General features: G+C 38.4%; 1 protein-coding gene across 3 annotated transcripts in view; it reads left to right on the forward strand.

The window, feature by feature from the left end:
• The first annotated feature begins 562 nt into the window (after window positions 1-562).
• The window catches only part of tll1 (tolloid-like 1), a 61750-nt gene continuing 40934 nt past the window's right edge, over window positions 563-21378 (forward strand). The window contains exons 1-2 of one of the 3 annotated variants that reach the window (XM_041984244.1): window positions 563-660; window positions 1913-2391. In XM_041984244.1, the coding sequence (XP_041840178.1) occupies window positions 2211-2391 (181 nt within the window). In that variant the 5' untranslated portion in view covers window positions 563-660; window positions 1913-2210. Of the gene's footprint in view, window positions 661-1256; window positions 1335-1858; window positions 2392-21378 lie in introns of those variants that run through there. The other 2 variants (XM_041984245.1, XM_041984243.1) reach the window with 2 other exon arrangements.

Here is a 21378-nt window from a genome sequence, read left to right on the forward strand (position 1 = left end):
CCTTTAACAGTTTTGCTGACCTAAGCAGTAGTGCTTCAGCACACTCTGCTGGTGATGGTTTTCACAGTTATAATCAGGCTTGTCTTTTTGAATTGCAGACTGTGGTAGCAGCTTTGCTTACACATCCCAAGCGTTTTTGCACCATCAATTGCTTAACCATTGACATAGTTACTTCACTCGGTTCATTGTAGGAAATCTGAGATATCAGTGATTGTTGTTTCTTCTGCTAATTTTCCCCTGTATGTGCCTATAAACTGGGAATGAAAAATTGAAGAGTGTGTTGATTTATACTAAATTAACTCCGTGTGTATGTGTGTGTGTGTGTGTGTGTGTGTGTGTGTGTGTGTGTGTGTGTTGTCTCCAGGGGATTTGTGTCCATAACCGGGGGCGTGTATAGTGGACAGCTTGCGGCTGGATTGATAGTGACGTCAGCGCTCCGCTACCTCTCCCCGAGGGCAGGATTAGTTGGGAGCAACAGAGACAGCGCTCCGGTAATCTCCCGGTAATAAATGGGGGAGACGGGCACGTTCGGATCTGCCGGTACCGAGTGACATCTGAGGTCCCCTGAGAATCCCAATAAAGACCCAGCGTTCGAAGCACGATGGGTCGCTTCGTAACGCCTCAACAAATCGACGCGCCCCGGACAGGTAAACGAAGCAGGTAAGCCGCGGAGACGAAGGGTGAACTCGTCTCAGGAGGATTTATCCTGGCAAGGTGTTCACAGGCTGCACTGGTCGTCTGTCTACAACTGCTTGTTTTATTTTTACCGCTCTTGTCCCGGTGTGGAAGATGCACTTGGGAGGTGCATGTCAACTTTTGCAAAATTAAGGAACAGACGCCAGGTTGCTGTAAATGATTATTAAATATTTTATATTCATGTTTCATTTTTTTTCTTGACTCTTTGAACTGTGTGTTGTGGCTTCATGCACACATGTAAAATGTAGAGGCAACTCTGCACTTCTAGGTGTCGGGATAGAGTGGAGGGTCATGAGCTCATACAAACTCATTTGTTTTTCGATCAAGTTGTTTGTGACAGATTAAAACATCATAGGTTCAGTCAATCAGTCATTACATCTATCTATCTAAATGTCTGTCTGTCTATCTATCTATCTATCTATCTATCTATCTATCTATCTATCTATCTATCTATCTATCTATCTATCTACATTGAATTGGTCACTAATTAAAGTGAAAATATAAATAAAATCAAGTATTATGTAGAGTGGTATGATGAGCTTTAACATTCCCATTGCTTTAACTATTTTGCTCCATGATGATCTTATTGCTGCCAGAAAACCCAACCAAGCCAAAGCCTTTTCTTGACTGCCATGGCTGTAAGGATTTCCAACATATGCCTCTGGGCATTTATGGTTTAGGTATCACCTACTTGGCACTTGCCTCTAAATAACCAAATAACAGCCATGCTAATTTGTGGTCACCATGTTACTTTTACCGCTACCGGTTTTATTCATGCAACTTCTCTTTATGGATCTGTGGAAATAACGGCCCATTAACCTGTAATAATCGGCGCGCTTCTTCCGATGTTGCTGTTCTAAGATCAGAGAAAAGCATCTTAAATTTGTTTAGGGCTGCAGAAGCATAGCGAATGAGGACAAAAGAAAAAGATAGTTTTGATTGTTCATCACTTGGATAGAAACGTGTAGGTATGTGGTGGTGTGTGTGCGCGCGCGGCGCGCGCGTGTGTGAGGGCGGTGCGCTGACATGGGCAGATAGAGATAGTAGGCCACCACTACCGGACACGGGAGAGAGAGGGAGAGACATCGGTGCTGGGTGGAAATATGCAAGACGGATGTTTCTTGTGTGAGCAGCAAAAACCCCGCCGTGCGTCTTTACGCTCAGACCACCCAGTCCCTGATCTCCTCACAGCCTCTCTCTCCTTTTTGTTCCACAGCAGCCTCACCTGCAAAACCACAGCAGAGGACAGCGGAGCTTCTCAGCGGACACTTTGCTGACTCCAAAGGACGAACACAGATGATACCTCAGTGTACTCACCCCATCAACGGGAGCCGGGCAGAGTAACTCACCGCAGTCCACTGCTGCTATCCACAACCAGACTGTCAGAGAAGACAGCAATCTTCACGATGATCCGATAAATTCCTGTCACCGTTTCTTCCTTCAGAAAAAGGACCATCTCCTGACAGCAAAGGAGTCGAACATAAAGGCCTTTATTTGTTTATTGTAGTCTTCAGATGGACCGAGTGTCCTCGGCACTGGCCGCTAAGATGCGCTGGATCACGCTGGTGCTTGCGGGCTTGACTTTTTGGAGCAAAGTTACTGTTTCCAACTGTTTCGACTACGAGGAGGCAGACTTTGATTATTATGAAGAGGAGAAAGTAGAGAGCATCGACTACAAAGACCCGTGCAAAGCTGGTGAGTCTTGTTTCAACTTCACTCTACAAATCGTTTCAGTATTACTGTTTTGCGTGTGTGGTCCCAGTGATCCTCTCCTGCATCTGCCTCTGATAAGGCACGTGTACGTGTGTATGAACGATGACAGCGCACATGTGTTTATGTGCGTGTGCACCAGGCCAGATTCCCCTTTCCCCCCACCCTCCATTAGGCTACCGATAAGTCAGTGTTCGTGGTGATCCCGCAGATGGATGCCACGTGCAGCCCGGGGACGGTTCCACTAAGCCGCGTTGCCCAGTCGAGATGCACTTTTTAGTGCACGCACGCACAGCGCGTGCATCACCTGAGTACAGTGTTGGGTTGATATGGCCAAGAACACCGAGTGTGAATGAGTGATTGCAGCTTTTAAATTAACCATCAATGAAGATGGAAAAACAGCTGGAATCATCTGAACCATCAAGGGCAGTGATGCTCTCTCTCTCTCTCTCTCTCTCTCTCTCATACACACACATATGAAATGATCAGGGGCGGATCTAGAAAAATGTTTATGGGTTAGCGAGAGAGGGGGGCATGAATTCTTCAGATCAGCATCCCAGGCTGCATTTATACAAAATAAGCAATTGAATAAGAACATACCAGTGCACCACAACAGCTTACTTATCATTAGTTTAATCATTTATTCAGAACAAGTTCATCCCTCTCTTTCCTCAGTAGTTTGAATAATTGAATGTATTTTTTAAAAGCAAAGGAATGTACACCACTTTTGCACACAGGCATGTATCAGGTTATCATTTTAGCAGCTTACCAATGAGAATAACTTACACTATTCACCAAATGTTAGAGGTATTAAACTTTCAGAAATGTAAAAAGCTGATTTTCCACTGATACACTTATGAGTGGAGCTTCTTTTATATTTTAAGTCGATCATATAATGGCTATTTCTCCATCTCAAACTATTTACTAAAACTAAATCTAACAACAGTGTTATATCACAACATAAAATGTCATTGTTTTAATGACTTGTCATGTGTTAGTGTTGTGTTGGTCTGATTGTGAAGAGGACTGTTTAGATACAAACTGTCATTGTACCAGAACATTTAGTGGTCCATTAATGGTTCCGGTACCCTTTTTCTTTTATTACATTTAGCAGTTAATCATCCCATTAGAGAACAGCATGTACAATAAATACTTAAACACTGAACAGTTGCACATTTATTCAGAAGTTTAGAAAAACGAAACTAAGTTCAGCTGTAAAAGTTGTAATGAATTTTAAGTTAATTCTGTCATCATATAAGAAGCAGAATATTCCTAACTTTTTGTGAGTAATGTACAGTCAGCGAGTACTCCAACCATGGATCAGATTTGTACCTCTTGCTGCAGAAGCTTCTCCTGGTTTCTCCTTGGACGGTCTCAAGGAAACTTTTCACTTGGATATGTTGAGAAGATGGAGAACAGGACAGATTTAAAATGAAAAAGAACTGAAATAGTCATACAATATAACAATTAGTAAAACTGAGGCTGTGTTAACACTCACAACACAACATAATTTAGCCTAGGATGGAATGTTTTGGCAAATTTGTTTAATTTTCGAATTGAACATGAGCAGTGGGTCTAAAACACATTGCACACAAAATACAAAAACTCTTCCCATCTCCTCTCACTAAAAAAATGCCCCAATTATTTATATTAAAGCAAAGATAATAATTAGGCTAAATAGAAATATATATTTTAAGAAGACTAAGCAATGTTCTTTTAAATGCACTATACAGAAAAATGATTATTTTTTATTTGTTGTTCTTATACAGATGTAACTTAGTATGTAATTCCTAAACCGTGTGGACCCGTTCGACCGTTCCAGATGGTAATGGATCAGACACTCTCCTTTCACTGTCAGAGCCCTGCATGTTGTCTTGTCTCTCATTTTCTCTTTCCTCATCTTGCAGATACTCCCACTGCTGTGGTCTCCTATAATAACAGAGTTGAAGCCACATTACAATCATGTTTGATGTAAAGCCACAAGAAACTTTTTTTTAGTGTGTGCAATTATTTTCTACAAAAGTTGGAACCTTTTAAAATCTGAAAAACTAAACAAAAAAATTTGAATCTATAGGCTGTTTGTTAATTCTTTGCGATGATTTTCTTTGTGAGGATATGCAAGAATAATCTAACAAAAGATTTTTTTCAATGCGTAGATTGAATTCCTTTATGTAATCTTTGACTTTAAAGATTGTTGATGCAAAATTGCAAAGAATGTTGATCTTTTAATGACCAATATAACCACATAGGGACTTGTACTCTAAAGTACTTTTTGGAAAACAACTTCCATTCAGTACAGTCCACCACCATATAGAGAAATTTAACTATAGCACAAGGAGGAAGCCGTATATTCTGTATGCAGAAATATTGCTAAGTTCCCTGTGCACAAATTCATCTTATTTACTGTATACAGAAAGAAAGTGATCATGTCTTTGGTGGTCAGATTAATCCAGATTTCAAATTGTTTTTAGTGTGCCAAAGTGCCAAAGTTATGAAGGTGATGTCTGGTCCCAGGAGTTTCATGATTATTGAAGTGGGAAAAAAGCCAGGCCTCATATGTGCAACTAGCATCTACACAGCTTCATTTAATGCAGTGCATATATGCATTTAATTGAAGTGAAGATTTATGGCACTTCACAAGGAGGAGAATTAAACATGATGAAGACGGACTGTTGAGCAGCCGAAACTTGTACTCAGCCAGAATGGACACAGATTCCTCTTATAAAACTGTAAATTTGCATCCTTACTTCCAAAATGATTAAAAAGTGTAATTTAAAAAAAAAGATGTCACAGTCCAGCTGGACTCTGATCCTCTGGAGACTCTTCTTCACCGCAACAGTCTTCCCAACACCATCAGTGTATTTTCCACTGTGATGGTCAGGGTAATCAGGGCTGCATTTGCATAGTCACAAGCTCAATAGCGTTAAAAGCTCAGCATAGGGCAGCCTAAGAAAACCATTGCTACAATGGAAGGTGATTTGGATTAAATAAATAAAAAAATCCTTGAATGCTCTGACAAGAGATATGTAAAAAATCTCAACTTAACAACAAACTGTGATGGACCTGGCTCGTGACGTTAAAGAGCTAAAGAGTTTTTTATGGCATGATACAATGAAGTATGTTTATTAAAGACACTGAAAATCATATCCTATATATATTTGATTGTTTATTAAAGGCTCAAATGGATTGATGAATAGCAGAATTAATTTTTTTAATCTCTTTTTAGAAAGTCGAACAACTTATCTGCAAATTGGGCATGTATGTAATATCAACAAAATCTGTTTTTTAATTCCTAGAATTGTTGTCACTCTGTAAAGAGGTTTTTACATGTTAAAGAAAGTAACGTTTTTCTAGTTGTATTGCAGTTCATTCATCGGCAGGTTTTTAAATATTCCACCCACAGCAGATCTCTTTTGGGAACACGGGACTAATTAAAGACTTTAGTCATTCTTCAAAAAAAAAAAAAAAAACAACGGGAGCCTCATTGGAGCCCTTTTTCTGCTTTGATGTAATTGTACCAAAGAAGTGTTACAAACTGTTTATTTGGAGATGCTAAATTTCTTATTTACTAATGAAGGTAATATCAAATTACTTCTTAAAATTAAGATAATGCATTTTGTTCCAAACTCTGGAATCATGGCATCACTGTGGATGTTTTTATTTATTATTATTATTATTATTTTATAAATAAAGCACAAAGAAAGAACCCAGTAACTTGCTGGAGTCACTTTTTGGGTTAGCAGCATAAAGATTAGGTCAAAAGCCCCAATAACATTAATCAAAATTTTACTCTTAAGATCCATCACAACTGAACATCTTCTCTCAGGGATAATAACATCTACATTATCCAGTTTAAGCATTTGTTTGAAAGGTTTTAAGGTAAAAATAAAGGACAGAGACACAATTCTTATTCACATCTTTCAATATTTATTGCCTATAAATGCCTCTTTTTCTTTGAAGTTGTATGGGTTTTATTAAATTATTACCAGGCTTTCAGTGTTGTTGTGATAGAAAATGATCAAGTCAGTTTGAATGTTGATCACAATTATTTGTTTAAGAATTAATCATCAACAAAGTTCCTGATTGTGACAGCTTTGCCTACAGTAAATTCTTGCCGGATGATGTGAACAGGAGTGTCTGCATAGTATTGTGCGGCTTTGATGTGTAACATTGTCTAAGATTACCATTTTTTTTGTCCAGACCAGCAAGCCCCAGTGTTTCACTCTCACTTGTTGGTTTTTCCTACTTCATATCAGTATGTTAGGAGGTTAGAAAAACCAATAATTATTTCTTAACACCTAGATTTTTGTTTGGATTACATCCCTTTTGACTTTGTGCTTAATTGCACAATATTATTGGTTTGTATTTGTGTTTAAGTGTTTTATAAGGTTGTCTGTGATGACACATCTGATTGATAAGAACTCCACCCAGAGGACTGACTGTCCACAAGCTGGCTGACATACATTCCTCACATACCAAATACACAAACCTGACAAACCTGACCTGTATGTGTGTGAGTGTGTGAAATGTATGTTTGTGCAAAATATACTGACTCTGTTTTATAAAGGTCATTTTATGTGGATACTTTACACTAGTAGATACTCTGTGGCTTTAGGTTCACTAAAAAGGAACTGTTTGTTTGTGTACATGTGTTTGGATGGAAGCCCAGCAGGTTACAAGGAGACAGTCAGTCTACATAAGTTTGACCATCTGAGTGAGTTTTGTAGGTTAAAATAGCTGAGTGAAAAAACATGGGCTGTGTTTTTATTTGCTGGAAATATGCATGCACATAAAGAATGCACTATGCTACCATGCTAGGACTTATTACAGCCTTTTGCACATGCACAAGTATCATATTTCACAGAGTTGAAAATCTGTTTGCGTTTTTGGTAACAGCAGATGCACATACATGCCTACATCGATTCATGATAGTGTTGCTATCACGAGATGAGTCATGAGTTTTTTTTTCTTTTGTTAACATCTGGGGAAAAAAAGGATTTCTTCAGATGAGAAAGATTTTTTTCTTGTGTTCCTTGGTTCATGTCGTCACAACTGATTTGAGCTTTAAAACCATTGTTTATGGTGATGATCCCAAACTGAACACAAAGGATGCAAAAATATGTGCGGCCTTGAAATTTTTCAAGCATATTACATTCCCTCTGGACTTCTTTAGAGATACCCTAACAAGAGTTGGTAATAACATGTGAATGTTTATAAATGATTAATGGCCAAATGGTTCAGGTGATCTTTTGGAGAATTTATGGAAAAATATTCTCTTCTGCTGACCTGTAGATTTTCCACTGACTCAGCAATATTATGTGGTTCCAACATAATCAACAAGGTGCCTCCTGCACTATTCTTGATGTGTGGCTAACAAATTACCCTGATTTCTGCAATATACTTGTAGTCATGTCTTACATTTTCTTCGTTCTTCAGTAACAGTCCCATAATAGATACTCTCTAATTGCACCACCGTCAGATTTCCTCTCTCATCTCCTTTTGTCCATATAGAGACGCAGCTTAGGCGAGGATGTATACATTCTGCACTTACCTTCATTCTCACAATGTGATAACTTCCATGTGTTGCTGCACAATGACAGGCTTCTCCTGCAATATATTACTATTTTATGTAAATGAAAGCACATGACAAACTGTTCATTTTTGTTACTTGTAAGATGGAGGTGATGTAGTAGATGGCACTCTACTGATTCACATACAAGGGATTGTTCCTTCTTCACCAAGTATTCCACTGAACATTCTCTCGTTTAGTACCCCTTCCATTTAAAGTATAAGGTTAGGATTAGTATGAAGGTTAAGATAATAACAAATATACAGTTAGGGTTTTGAAAGTACACATCGTTGTGGGTTATTTGATTCTCATTGGTTGCAGTTCTCATCAAGTGAAGCTGACACTTCCTTAATTAAAACCACAACCTAGTTACAAGATGGATTGCTCGGCTATGTCTAGATAAAAGCGAGTTTAGGTTTATATTCTAAAGTTTTAAGCGTTTGTACTTTTTGTCCTCATGCAACCAGCATGTGCATAATTCCATGAGATAACAATTTAGTTGGCAGTCAAAGGATTGGAATAAATATTCTTAATAAATGTACATTTTTATCATTTGTACACTCTTGTGGACTTAATAATGAAATAACTATGTTATAAAATGGTGCCTAATACTTCAGTTTTGTTACAGACTTGTGGTTGTGTTCCTGCTTTCCTTAAGTGATACCAGCTATTGTTAGTGAACCTTTCATTATGTGCTTCCTAAAAGTAAATCTGTGTGAAGGGAAATTATTAGATGCATTTGTTTATTTTATCATTTTAGTTTTAAAAAGATTATTTTTTATGATATGGTATTAGAGTTTTACATTTTGAGACACAAAGTGAGCACAGCAGCAATTTTGCTGCATGTGGGATTCAGAGGCCCACGATCCACAATCTTTTTCTGCTCTTAGAAGAAGACCGTGATCGCCTTTAAAATGATAACTGGCTGATACATTAACTGCCATTTCATCTCTGTTTAGGGTCTCTGCTAGACACTACTTTCTTCCACGAAGTTTCCATGCAGTTCTGTGAAGATTTTGTACATCATCTATAGTGAGGTTAAAACTTCACCAATTATACATATTATCAGTTAGCAGCTGCTCAGATACGTTCATAAAAATAATATAACAAAGGATACTTTTTCTTCTAAAACCTCGTTGTAATGTCTGACGATTCTGAATGTAGTGTGTGTAGGAATTAGTGACATCTAGTAGCAGAGTTGCAGACTGCTGCCAACACAATACCAAAATTCAGAAAACATGCAACAGTAAATGATTAGGCCTTTTTTTCTACTATGAAATATGGCAGACCTTGCGTCAAAGACCTTGTGTAAGCTCGCCTTAGATAAACTGTAAATAGTTTATTGTTAATAAAAAGACTTTACATGAGCAAAGGAAGAGACAATCACAGTTTTATGCAGATCCAGATTGTTTTAGAAGAAAATAAAAAAGTTAATTCAAATAGGTTTGGGTACTGATATGTGCATCATAGAAGAATTTAACTCTAGCATTGGAGGTCTGTGCTCTTCTCATTATTCTGCTCACATGGATCAAAAATTCATTTGTTTATGTGCTCCTGTGTACTACTTAACCCTCAGGATTCACAAAATACCTACCTCTTACATGTCCTTTGATGTTCTAACAACCTACACTACAGAGAAAAAAAAATAACAACAAAATCTCCATACTAATAACATTTATTGGAACACCTTTATCTTTAAATACAACATGCATTTGCAGGGACAGTGTTTTGATGAGTATGTGCAAGTCACAGCTTTCAGTGCTGTGGCCAAGATCCTTGTATTGATGATGGGGGAGTCGGACATGCATAAATTCTTTTCTAGCACAACCCAAAGTTTTTCAATGGAGTCAAGGTCTGTACTCTGTGGTGATCAATTCATGTGTGAAAACAATGTCTCATGCTCGCTGAACCTGGGTCACAGTTTGAGCCCAATGAATCCTGGCATTGTAATCTAGGAATATGCCTGTACCATCAAGGAGGGAAAAATCTGTGCATACATAATATTCAAATAAATTATCTAGCTGTTATTCTTCCCTTGTTGGTCAGTGTAGTTTTTATCTAACTGCCATTATATCTAGGTTGAATTAGGGAAAGGCTCCAGATTCCCCCTTTACCCTTAATTGGACAAAGCCGTACAGAAAATGAATAAATGAATGAATGAATATAAAAATATGAAGTCAGAAAATAGCAATCCCAACAGTAAGTAACAGCAAAATAAAAACAACAGTCTTCTGATATGAAGCAATTTAAAAAGTTGGTTTTAAATGACAAACACACATATTCTAATTGTCAAGGAGATTTTATTTCACAGTTGCAAAACTCTTAGTGTAAATGTTCTACTGCCCTCTGTCTTCGGGCTTGTCCTGAGGATGCAGGGCAAGAGCTGGTCTGCAGATCTGAGAGCATGATTGTAAGGGGCCAGCTCAGTTATTTAATAATAGAAAAAAGAGATTATAATATTAGCTCACAACACTGCCGGTAGCCAATCCATTGAAGCTGCGACAGGGAATATTTGTTGTTTTCATCATAGCACTTACTGCTGAATTTTGCATCAGTTTGAGGTCATTTTTAACCAAAGTTAATTCTCAAGCTGTGAAACATTGCTTAAACTATTTTTAAATAAACAAAAATTAATTAATAAAGAAAAAACATGAAACAAAAGCTAATATCACAGTGTCTCAGAAAACCTTTTTGGAATTTGCTATATACATTTACCTTTTTTTTGTAATGTATTTGGATTTTTTTATTACTATGTTGTTTTATATATTGATGCAGGTAGTCTGATTAAATGAATATGTGTGTGTAACATTTTCACAAATTAGCCGTTTTTTTTACCTTTTTATTTTCTTTATCAAACATTTAATCTCCATCTTTACAATCTGAATTCATAAATAGCCTAACTTGTATTTACAAGAAATACTATTTCTGCTTTATCTAACACCTACTTACTTGTACAGTACATGCCCAAATGCAAATTTGTGCTTATGAATTTGTGCAAAGATATGCACAGTCTGGCCCTGCAGAAAGACACACTACAAATTCCAACATGAATATAAGAATTTTCGATTTGGTGATTTCTTGATTTCACATATGAGTTGGATTTTCAGGACAAAATCAAGGATAGATGGATTTATCAACAATTTTGTTTTATTTTTTTGTTTGTGCGTGAAGAGCTGGTTGTTGTGCCTTTTTTTGTGCAGCTTGTAAGACCTGGAAGCACGACTCATTCCAGACCTGACCCTGTGGCATTGGTCTGAGTGGTTGGTATTCCGCCTCCTGTTTTTGCTGGGAAAACACACGGGGAATATTTGGCTGTCTGCTTATCTCCTTTGAGTCCCATACTGGCAGACAGGGGAACACACACTTCCAGGCCTTTGTGAAGTGATTTCCCCACACGAACACACAAATGTATGCCTACTCACACACTTCACACACACACATGCAAAGCTCCCTCCATTCACCCTCGCTTATCTCATCCTGGTTGTCTGCATCCTGCTGCTCAGCTGGAGATGACACACAGGCGTGCACACAAACACACACTTACACACATGCACATACTCTTACGTTCACTCAAGAGTCATTCATGCTTCCTTCCAAATCACTGTTCTCATAAAATTCTTACACACACGGAGTGAAAGCTAAACAAGTGTAAGTGTTTAAATGCTGTGAGTTATTTCTTCAGAAGAACAACTACCTTTCCTTTTTTTTTGTTTTTTCTTTAAAGAAAAAAAAAAAACAATGGCAGTGCATCACAGGGGTATGCAACGACAGAGCATGCAACCTAAAGGAGACATTATCTGCTGTTTGACAAGTTAAGAACCTCTACTGAGGTCTTGGTGATATAACTGTGACATGCTTTGGCACAAAACCACAGTATGACAGCACTCTCACACCCCCTGTCTTTAGAACCACCCCAGTAAACTCCACCTTCTCTTCTACAAGGTGTGCTTCTTTTGAGATCTGTGGCATACTTTGTGCTTTGATGTAGTTGTAAATTTGGACACACATTATTCATTTTATTTATTTATTTTATTTTTTTTTTTTTTTTAACTTGTCCTGTCCAGCATCATAGCAAGCAAAATGATAATCTGGTTGCTGTATCGTGCTGAACAAATTTGCTCTGCCAAGGGGAGGCCTATGGGTAAGGCTCCTCTTGATAATGTGATTAATTAATTAATTTATTTACTTTGAATCACGGAATCTATGTAATCTTGCTGGACCTGACCGGAGGGGACAGAAAAAGATGGAAAATAGCAAAAAAAAGAGCAAAAGGGAAAGAAGAAAGGAGACAAAAAGATCACAGACAGAAGGAAAACGACCCTATAATCCACACCATCACCAGACAACAAACTGTTACACCTGTACATGAACACACCAGAAAATTTCCTACAACTTTTACAAAAGCAGAAACACAGAAACACACACACAGAAAAAAAAAAAAAAACAGGGCTGCCAGTCATTAAGAGTTTTTAAGTAATAACCAAATCAAATCAAAAAGACATAACAGCAACCAGATACTAACTCACAGGAAAAATACAATTTTTTTTTTTTTTTTTCCTTTCTCCTCTTTTTCCTTTTTTAATAATTATCGCTTAATATTGAAAACCCACTAGACAACTCAGTGACTGTGTCAGCATGCAGAGCATGAGAAACAAGGAGTGATTAGTGATGAAGAGTGGTGAGTGAGATCATGCAAATGCGACCTCGCCTCCACAGAGGCCAGAGGCAGACCAGGGCCTGGGCCGGGCCCTCAGCAGCAGACCCGGAGCACCAACCCATGCCACCCCACGACAAAGACAACTCCAGCCCCACCCGAAGGGCAGCAGAGGAGAGCCCCAGCAAGAGCCCCCCACGGTCCCGGGGCACAGGCCCCAGTGGGCCAAGATCAGCAGCCGCCGGCCCCGCCAGGGACCGGCCCACCCAGGGCAGCCCAAGCGAAGGGCCCAGGACCCCGGGAGCCCAGAGGCGGCCGCCCCACCCCCCAAAGGCAGAGGGCCCGCAACATGCCCAGGAGGACCAGGCCCCCCCAGACAGCCACCCGGCGTAGGCCAGCACACACCCCAATGTTCCAGCCGCACACCCCGGGAACCAGGGTGCTATCGTGCCCCTCCCCCCACTCCCCATCTACTTCAACCTGCACCCCATATAACCCCACACTCACACCCTCCCCCGTGCCGCACCCACAATCGCTCACCACCACATAATCACGCCACACACAACCCTCCCACCATGCCCCGTGGGGGACACCCCAGGCGGACCAGCGGACAGCGGGCCCCAACCCCCATAGAGCCAGCAGCCCACCAGCGCAGCCATCCCGGGACCCGGCCCCGGGGCAACCCCCCCCCCCCGCCCGCCCCCAGCCACACAGGAGGAGCAGGGGCGCAAGAGGTCCCCAATACCCTCTCCCTCCCCGCTCCTGACTGTTTATGTAGTGTGTGTTGTGTGCAATTAAAATTGAGGGGCAGTGACTGCAATGAGCCGCGAGCCGGGCCACCTAAGTGGCCCTGCCCGCCATGCACCACATGCCATGCCCCCCAGGTGTTGTTGGACACACATTATTCAACATATGAGAAAGTACACAGCACCTATCCAGAGTACTAACATCAGTGCACATCAAACCAAGTCACACCACACAGCAAATTGATATAAAAATACTTGATTGGCAGTTTTGTTCTAAAATACTTAATTTTTCTCATCCTGTTTTACATCACAATTTGAACTGCTGTTACTGATCTTTCTTTTTGGCACAGTTTTGTTGTGAGTCATACTTTAAATTGGTCGATGTTTGTGAACCAATTTATTGTTTAATGAAAGACAAAGTATAAGTGAAGCATTGTTAGATCATTTACTTCTGAAGTTAAGCGAGCTATATAACTGATGTAAGTACTTGCTGTGTTTCTATTCTACAGTCATATAGCAGACGCTTTTTTCCAAAGCAACTTACATCTGAGAGTAAGAACAACACAAGCAAGAATTCAAACGAGATGGAATATCATAATTAAGTAGTAGTTAGACTGCTGTGAGTGCAGTTGGACCCAGGTGCTGTCATGTAGTGCTAGAGGCAGTGCATATATATATATATATATATATATATATATATATATATATATATATATATATAGTTGAGTGTCATCTGCATAGCAGTGGTAGGAGAATTTTCATGTACAGCAAAACGTAAGAGCAATGGAGCAATGGAGAACCTCCCACTTCAAAAAGTAAAAGCAGTATATAATTAGAGTGGGACTGCATTTAAAAAATCTAATTAAATAGAGGCTTTGTTATTAATTAATCTCTACTAACTGCATTTTAATCGCAAAACAATAGTTGCCCCAAAAAGCAACATTTTTTAATTTAAATAGGTTTTAGTGGATGACTGAATTAAATAATAGACACAGACATTAATATTGTAAACTCAAACTCTAGTAATGTCTGGAAAAATGCATTTAACTGCATTTCAATTCAAGACAGTTGAAAAAGAAATAGAAAATATCCCTGGCCAAAACTGAACAGACCTAAAATTAAAGTGCTATTTTAAGTACTTTAACTAACAGCTCTGGCTGGTATAAGTAAGACTCTACAACTTGTTACAGTACTTTTAACTTTTAAAATGTTTTTGTCCACACTAATAAGGATTAATATCTGATAGTAAGCCAGGGCAGGATCAGCTAGTGTCTGCATTGCGCGTTTCATTTTCAGTCTGGTCATGGAGCAGAGGTGAACGTCTCCTGCTCTGACTGCTTGGGGAGGAGACTGCTCATTGAGAAAAAGTAAACTATACATGCTTTCACGTCAGTAACTCCAATAACACCAAATAACGTTGCTAGATTTGTCACTGGTTGCTTTTTAAAAAAGAGTTGCTGAATGGGTCTAAAAACTTTTTATAATAACGCGCCAAAATAATTAAGTTGGCAACACTGATTTACAGGTGGATCAGTGTAATCGGTGTACCAGGAAATTGTGCACTGACTATCATTCCGAGTTGTTTGTAACACAAACTACGATCAAATGCATACATTTTTTGGTAAATATTTAATTGTAATTAAACTTTAAGTACACCCCCTACTTTTTGCCTAACTCCACCCACTACTAAATTTTGAAAAATACCTGTAACTGCAAGGGTTGGGGTTGGAGATGTCCGGTGATCAGGGGGCGGAGAGTGGGCGGGTCGGGATGCACAGGCAGAAATGATTGACAAACAGCAGCTCAGCGGCCATTAGCAAGAAGGAAAGTGAGATTCACAAAGCACTAACACCACAGAGCGGTCTTTGAGGTGGAAGATTATTCCCCTCCTGAATCTCCTTAGCTACACATGAAGAAGGTGGTCCTGAAGGTGGTCTGGTATTAATTTTACACCCCTCCAAAACACAAATCCGTCCCATTGCAGGAATATGATAGAATTTCTCATGATGTAGAGGAGCACCAATATGGCTCAAGTACGGCTCTACATCATGAAAAAAAAAACCTGGTTTCACCCTTAGGGGGCGTTATGAGCCATTTTTCCCACAAAATCCCGTTTTTTAAAGAAATGAAAAAAATACAAATTTTATCAACAGTATAGGTGTTTTTCCATCACAATTAAGTCATACTATGTTGATTATAGCTCACAAAACACATTTTAGGGTGCACTACCCCTTTAATGTGTTAAAGTCACAGTTACATAGTATAAAATTAAGTTGTTGGTTGGGGGATAAAGGTGGCTAGGCTCTGAGCTAGTGACCAAACAGCACTCAGCAAATCTGAATGCTGATTTAAATGCACAACATGTTAGCCTATAATTCCCTAAGTAAAAGGGAAAACTTTAACGGTCATCACATGACCTTTTGCAAACTTTTTAATAGACACAAATTTCTTAATGTTACAGCACATGACCTCCAGGTTTTGAGAATTTATTCTTATTTGCTGCATAAGTTAGATGAACTAGTTGTTTAAAAATGCATTTATAAATTGTAAGAAGTTTTTTGTTGTGTTCATCATATACATCTTACACAGTTTAAGAAGAATTAACAACTCATTTCTACAATATGCAAAGATCAAGAAAAAGCACTATAAATCAAGTTTGAGTTAAAGAACTGTTGAGCTGCATGAACAGCTAGATCACACTTTTTTATTGACTTAAGCTAGTCTATTAAATTTAAGCTTCCAAAGTAATCCTTAAAAAGGATTTCAGAAATGGTAGTAGCAAATCAAGCTTTGTCACACAATGAAATAAATCCACCAGAGAAATTACGGTTTGGGTAGTGAAGAAAAGAATTTGTGCAAGTTTAAGAGGATTTGCATTTGTGGAAAAAAGTGAAGTTACACAAAGGCATCAAGAAAATAGAAGTGGTTGCATGAACATCTGTTCCTAAATACAAAGCAGAAAACGTGCCTTCACAGAGTTTTCGCCATTTCTTCATACTTCATATGACTGACTGATGCAACTTATTTATCCAGCTGTTCAGAGGGCAGATAGTTTTGTAGCCTTTAACTACACTGCAGATCCTGGGAGTGATCTTCAAAAAATAGACTGGGACAGCGATATCAATGTCTCGAGTAAGGTAACTGAAAGCTATATGCACATTCAAGACATTATATTTGTTACCTTTGTTTCCACAATGTCATAAATTATAACATACCTGCATTAAAAGAATATTCATGTTTTTTTTTTTGCTTCAAAATATACTACTCACAGGACCGATATTGGAGTTGAAGACAACAATACCTTCTTTATATTAATTACATGGCTAATTATATGATATGTGAGTTACTGCTCAAGTTCAATGGGTATTTGTCTCCACATTTGCCAGACCTGGATGCTCAGTTACTAGTGCCAGCTTATCATCGATTGGATAGTAACTGCCATTGAAGAAGCCTTTAATGACTCATTATTTTAAACTAGGTGTTTTGAAACATACAGGGCAGTGATTGAGAAACTGGCTCCCAACCTGGCCTGACTAAAGAACATAGTGCATGGACATAATTGATTGGATGCACAATGAGGTCTACTAAGTTCTTAGGGATTCTCATCCTTAAGAAGGTTCCTACTAAAGCAATAAATGATCTGAGGCTTGGGGCCCTGAGCTCCTTGTGATGAAGACAATGAAGAGGATTGTCAAAGATTACATCAGTTTGTTGCGTCACTGATGGAGCCACTGCAGATCACATACATTGCCAGCATGGAACTGGATGACACACATTTGGAGACCCTGAACACCATTGCCAGGCTCTCTTCTGCCATAACCTACCACGCAGCGTCACACACTAAAAAAAATTAATTATCTCGCTTTAGTTTGGATCACCAACTCACTTTTTGGATTACTGACTTTTAACCAACTGCTCACAGACAGTTCTTGTTAATGGCTCCTACTCCGGCATCCTCCACACCTCCACCGGCTCCCTGCAGGGCTGTGTCCTGTTGCCCCTGCTTTACATCCTCTACACCAGGGGTCACCAACCTTTTTGAAACTGATAGCTACTTCAAGGACACTAAGCAGTGCAAAGGGCTTCTTGCTTGATCACACTTCTTGAATAAAGCAGGTTTCACCTGATAATATTTGATATTCACTTATTAAAAGCCCTGCTTGATCAGCTGTTAATGTAAACATTTCCTCAAAATAATTAATAAACTGATTTACAGTACTGGGAAACACGTATGTCAACATCAAATATTTTTGTAAATGATACAGTGATGAAAATGCATTTAAAATTAAAGGTTCAAATGAAATAAACTGTCAATTAACTTGTAGTTTATATCTAAATCTAAAACATTTTTCATTTTTTTTAACATCCTGTTTATTTACAAAACTTTTTTTCAAATGCTTTTTTTTTTGTTTTAACTTCCATGAGTGTTGGACGTTTGGCTGTTAGATGCTGCTCTAGTGTTGAAGGCTTCAGTGCTCCATACAGACCTCTCGGCTTTGCTTTATTTCCTCTTGTGATCCTCCACTTCCAGAATAAATGCCTCAACAACCATGATGAAAAAAAAAAAACAAAAAACAAAAGAGACACTGAGACACCCTGACCAATTAATGATGTAATGTTTACATGGTTCAGCGAGCGTCAATCTGCAGAGGGGCTTTTACTCTGAAAATTACCAGACTCTTTTACACTGCTACTGTGTCTGATTTCCTTTCTGTCCCTTTCTGAACTGCTGAATGTATACCGGGTGTGTGTGCACCACGTTCCGGCTGCGTCACGGCCTCTGCAGCTGTTCGTGGCCGTTTTAGTCAGTGGTTTGGTTCACACCGGACGCGCCTCAGTGTGTGTCAGAAGCGTCCCAGAAGCTCTCTGCTAAACATACGCACCAAGACTATTTTCGACAGAGCATGCATCCAGAACACGTCAAACTCCGCAGTTCAGATAGGGTAATCTGGTAATTTCACAACTGATGACACCATCTTGCTCTGCCTACTTTCTGCTCCCAACTTCCACCATAGTTCCTTTCTTAAGGACTTTGTCACCTGGTGTGTGGGCATCTGTCTTTGGTTGAATTCAGCTACGTTTACAGAGGTCTTTGATGGTGTTCTGAGGTTTTCCACAAACACAGAGAAGATCCTTAAGAACTGTCACCAGAGACTATTTCTTCTTCTAAAAAAAAGACATTCTCTTGACAGTTTATCATTTTATCACTACTATTTTTATCCTTTGGAGCCTATATATTTTTAAAAAGACTTCAAGATTTAATGGAGTTTATTACTTCCTTCATTCTTTTGTTTAGAAACGCCCAATAATTCAGCAAAGTTTCAAGCAAATTATTTTCCTTGTCATGAAGTTGAACTGACTTTAGACGCTTGTGCATTTTGTGGAATCGATTTATCTTCTTCTCCATGGATAATGTTATGTCCCTGTGTTATATTTTTGACATTAAAATCCCAGTTGAAAAGTTGTATTCATAATGAAGAAACCACAACCCTAAATTTTATTTCAAATTTGTAGTTTGAAAGTACTCTCTCAGGTGAAAAACACAATAACCATTTTAAATATGAGATTTTACTCACTTTTGTAGTCACAACTTTAGATGAATAAGCACACATTTACTTGTATCCACCCATCTTACTTTTCAGTTAGTTTAGCCCATAATTGCATGTCTGCATCATGGTTTTATATGGCATTCATAATCTCATTTATATTCTCATTTTCCTTTTTTCTTCAGTACTTCTTTAATTTAACTTTTAAAAGCTGCAGGTTTGAAATAATATAAAAATTTTCACTCATCTTCAACTCACCATAAAATTGACAAAATTCAGGCTAAAATTAAATTAAAACTTTTTTTTTACAGTGTACACAGTGTTCGGTTAAAATTTTTAAGCTGCAACATTGGATTGCAGCTACTACTCAACCCTTCCCCCATTCCTTAAGGAAACTAGAGCAATGTGTATGTGTGTGCTTGACACTGTGGCTAAGTTGTGTGTGTGTGTGTGTGTGTGTGTTAACGAGGGAGCAAGTAGGCTCATTCATATTATATTAAACAGGATTTTCCCGGGAAGAGTGGTCTTGCCACTGAGCTTCCAAAGTCTTCCTCAGGATTCCTGCCTCAGCTGGGTTGTGAGCCCACCGTTTGTTCTGGAGCGTCATTGTTCCTGACGTGCACAAGCCACAACTCAGCACATCCAGCCCTCCGCCCACCTGCCATGCATCGCTCAATTATTAAATATCCAGGTGCTTTTGTCATCTAGCATTTCCTGGAGGTATTTTTAGCAGCAACAATTCATTCACATAAACCCATTAAAGGCTGAGGAAGATCCACCTTCTCCCTGCAGTCAAACTCGTGGTTTTGAAGCTGCTCTGAGTGTTGAAGAAACACAACCCCATATTCTTTATGACACATGCAAGAAGAATGTTTTAGTCTGTAATGAGTAAGTATGTTAAGTGTACTACAGTTCTTGCCAGTCTTAAAAGTGTGTTTGGTTTTAATATCTTGCTGCATTAGGAATTCTTCTCCATGCAGATTTGAACCAGTAGGAGCAGCATATCTCTGAAGGATGGTTGATGGACTTTATTTGGTGCAGGTGTTTTGTTTTCCCTCTAGTAAAGAAGTTTAGAGATACTCCTCTCAGACCACTATAATCACACCATTTTTTGACACAATGATTAAAACTTGATATATGTTATTTGTAATGGTGTTACTTCTGACAAATATCTTCAACATAAACTAGATGTTGCATTACAAGTTATGCTATGCTAAGGTATAAATTCCCTTTTCTCAGTGTTGTTAACTTGTTTCTGTTGGACATAAGCTCATATAGATGTGCACTATAGCATTTTGTTAAAGAGCAAATATTGAAATTTACTTATATCTAGGTTATTTATTCCTTTTTTTTCATCATTTGCATTGTTTTCCATCTAATTATTGTTATGTATGGCATAATGAAGTTACATGTGTTAATGTGAGTGAAAGCAGCCCTTACTGACTTAAAAAAATTAATAATATTCAAAGAATGTCTAAAACATGTGTGACAAAAAACATCTTTTATGCATTCACAGGATTTATTCACTGTTATCTCCCTACTAATGTCATGATAACTGGACTAAGCTCTAAGTAAGATGTTTTTTTTGTTTTTTTTTTAAATTAGAATAAAATAAACAACCTAACAAAAATAACATTGTTCTCTGTTATATAACCCTCATGTGCCACATCATTTACAAAGAGGTCTGTTGGGTGTACACCTACGACACCCTGTTGGTAGACCGAGCTATCGCGTCTCATCATAATGTCAGCTCAAACCTATGACCTGCTGGAGAAAAATCTTAGCGTCACAGTAGACAGATAATAAGGCTACACCAGTTTGTCTCACAGGATATTAAGTTATTTTGCCTCATACCAAACATCTCTTTCCCTGTTATCTTTTCACTTTACTAGTTGCAGTGTTCCTTATGTGATTAGTTATTTTAAAGTCTCGAACTTTCCTTTTAGTTTGCACTAATATTAGAATATTTACACTTAAAGTCACTTACTGTAGTCCAGATGCTTCATTTATTTTTATGTTTTTGTTCATTTTTTAAAATCAGATATTTTTTTGTTGATCTTTTACATTGTAAGTCAAAATTGTGTCTGGTCTCTTTCACTCTCATGACCTAATAAAACCTGTGCTGCTTAATTCAGGATGAATAAATATGTGAAAAAAAATGAAAACGAAAGCTTCTTCTTGAGAACTGGTGAAAACCTGAGAGCACACCTGTGAAATGGATTTGTTTATGATCAGTCAAGGCTTTGTTTCTGGGTCATTTCAGATATCCAGTTGTGTGTCTGCAGTTCTACCATCTGTTTTTTTTTTTTTTTGTTTTGTTTTTTTTCATGCATGAAGAAACTGTGCCTATTTTAGTCTGTAGATGAACACACACCCATGCACACACACAAAGAAATACATTGTAGTATGTCAGTGGAGAGGTGTAAAGTGGACCTTTGTCAGTGTCTGGGACTACAT

The sequence above is a fragment of the Melanotaenia boesemani genome, chromosome 4, assembly GCF_017639745.1.
Source record: "Melanotaenia boesemani isolate fMelBoe1 chromosome 4, fMelBoe1.pri, whole genome shotgun sequence".
Lineage (NCBI taxonomy): Eukaryota > Metazoa > Chordata > Actinopteri > Atheriniformes > Melanotaeniidae > Melanotaenia > Melanotaenia boesemani.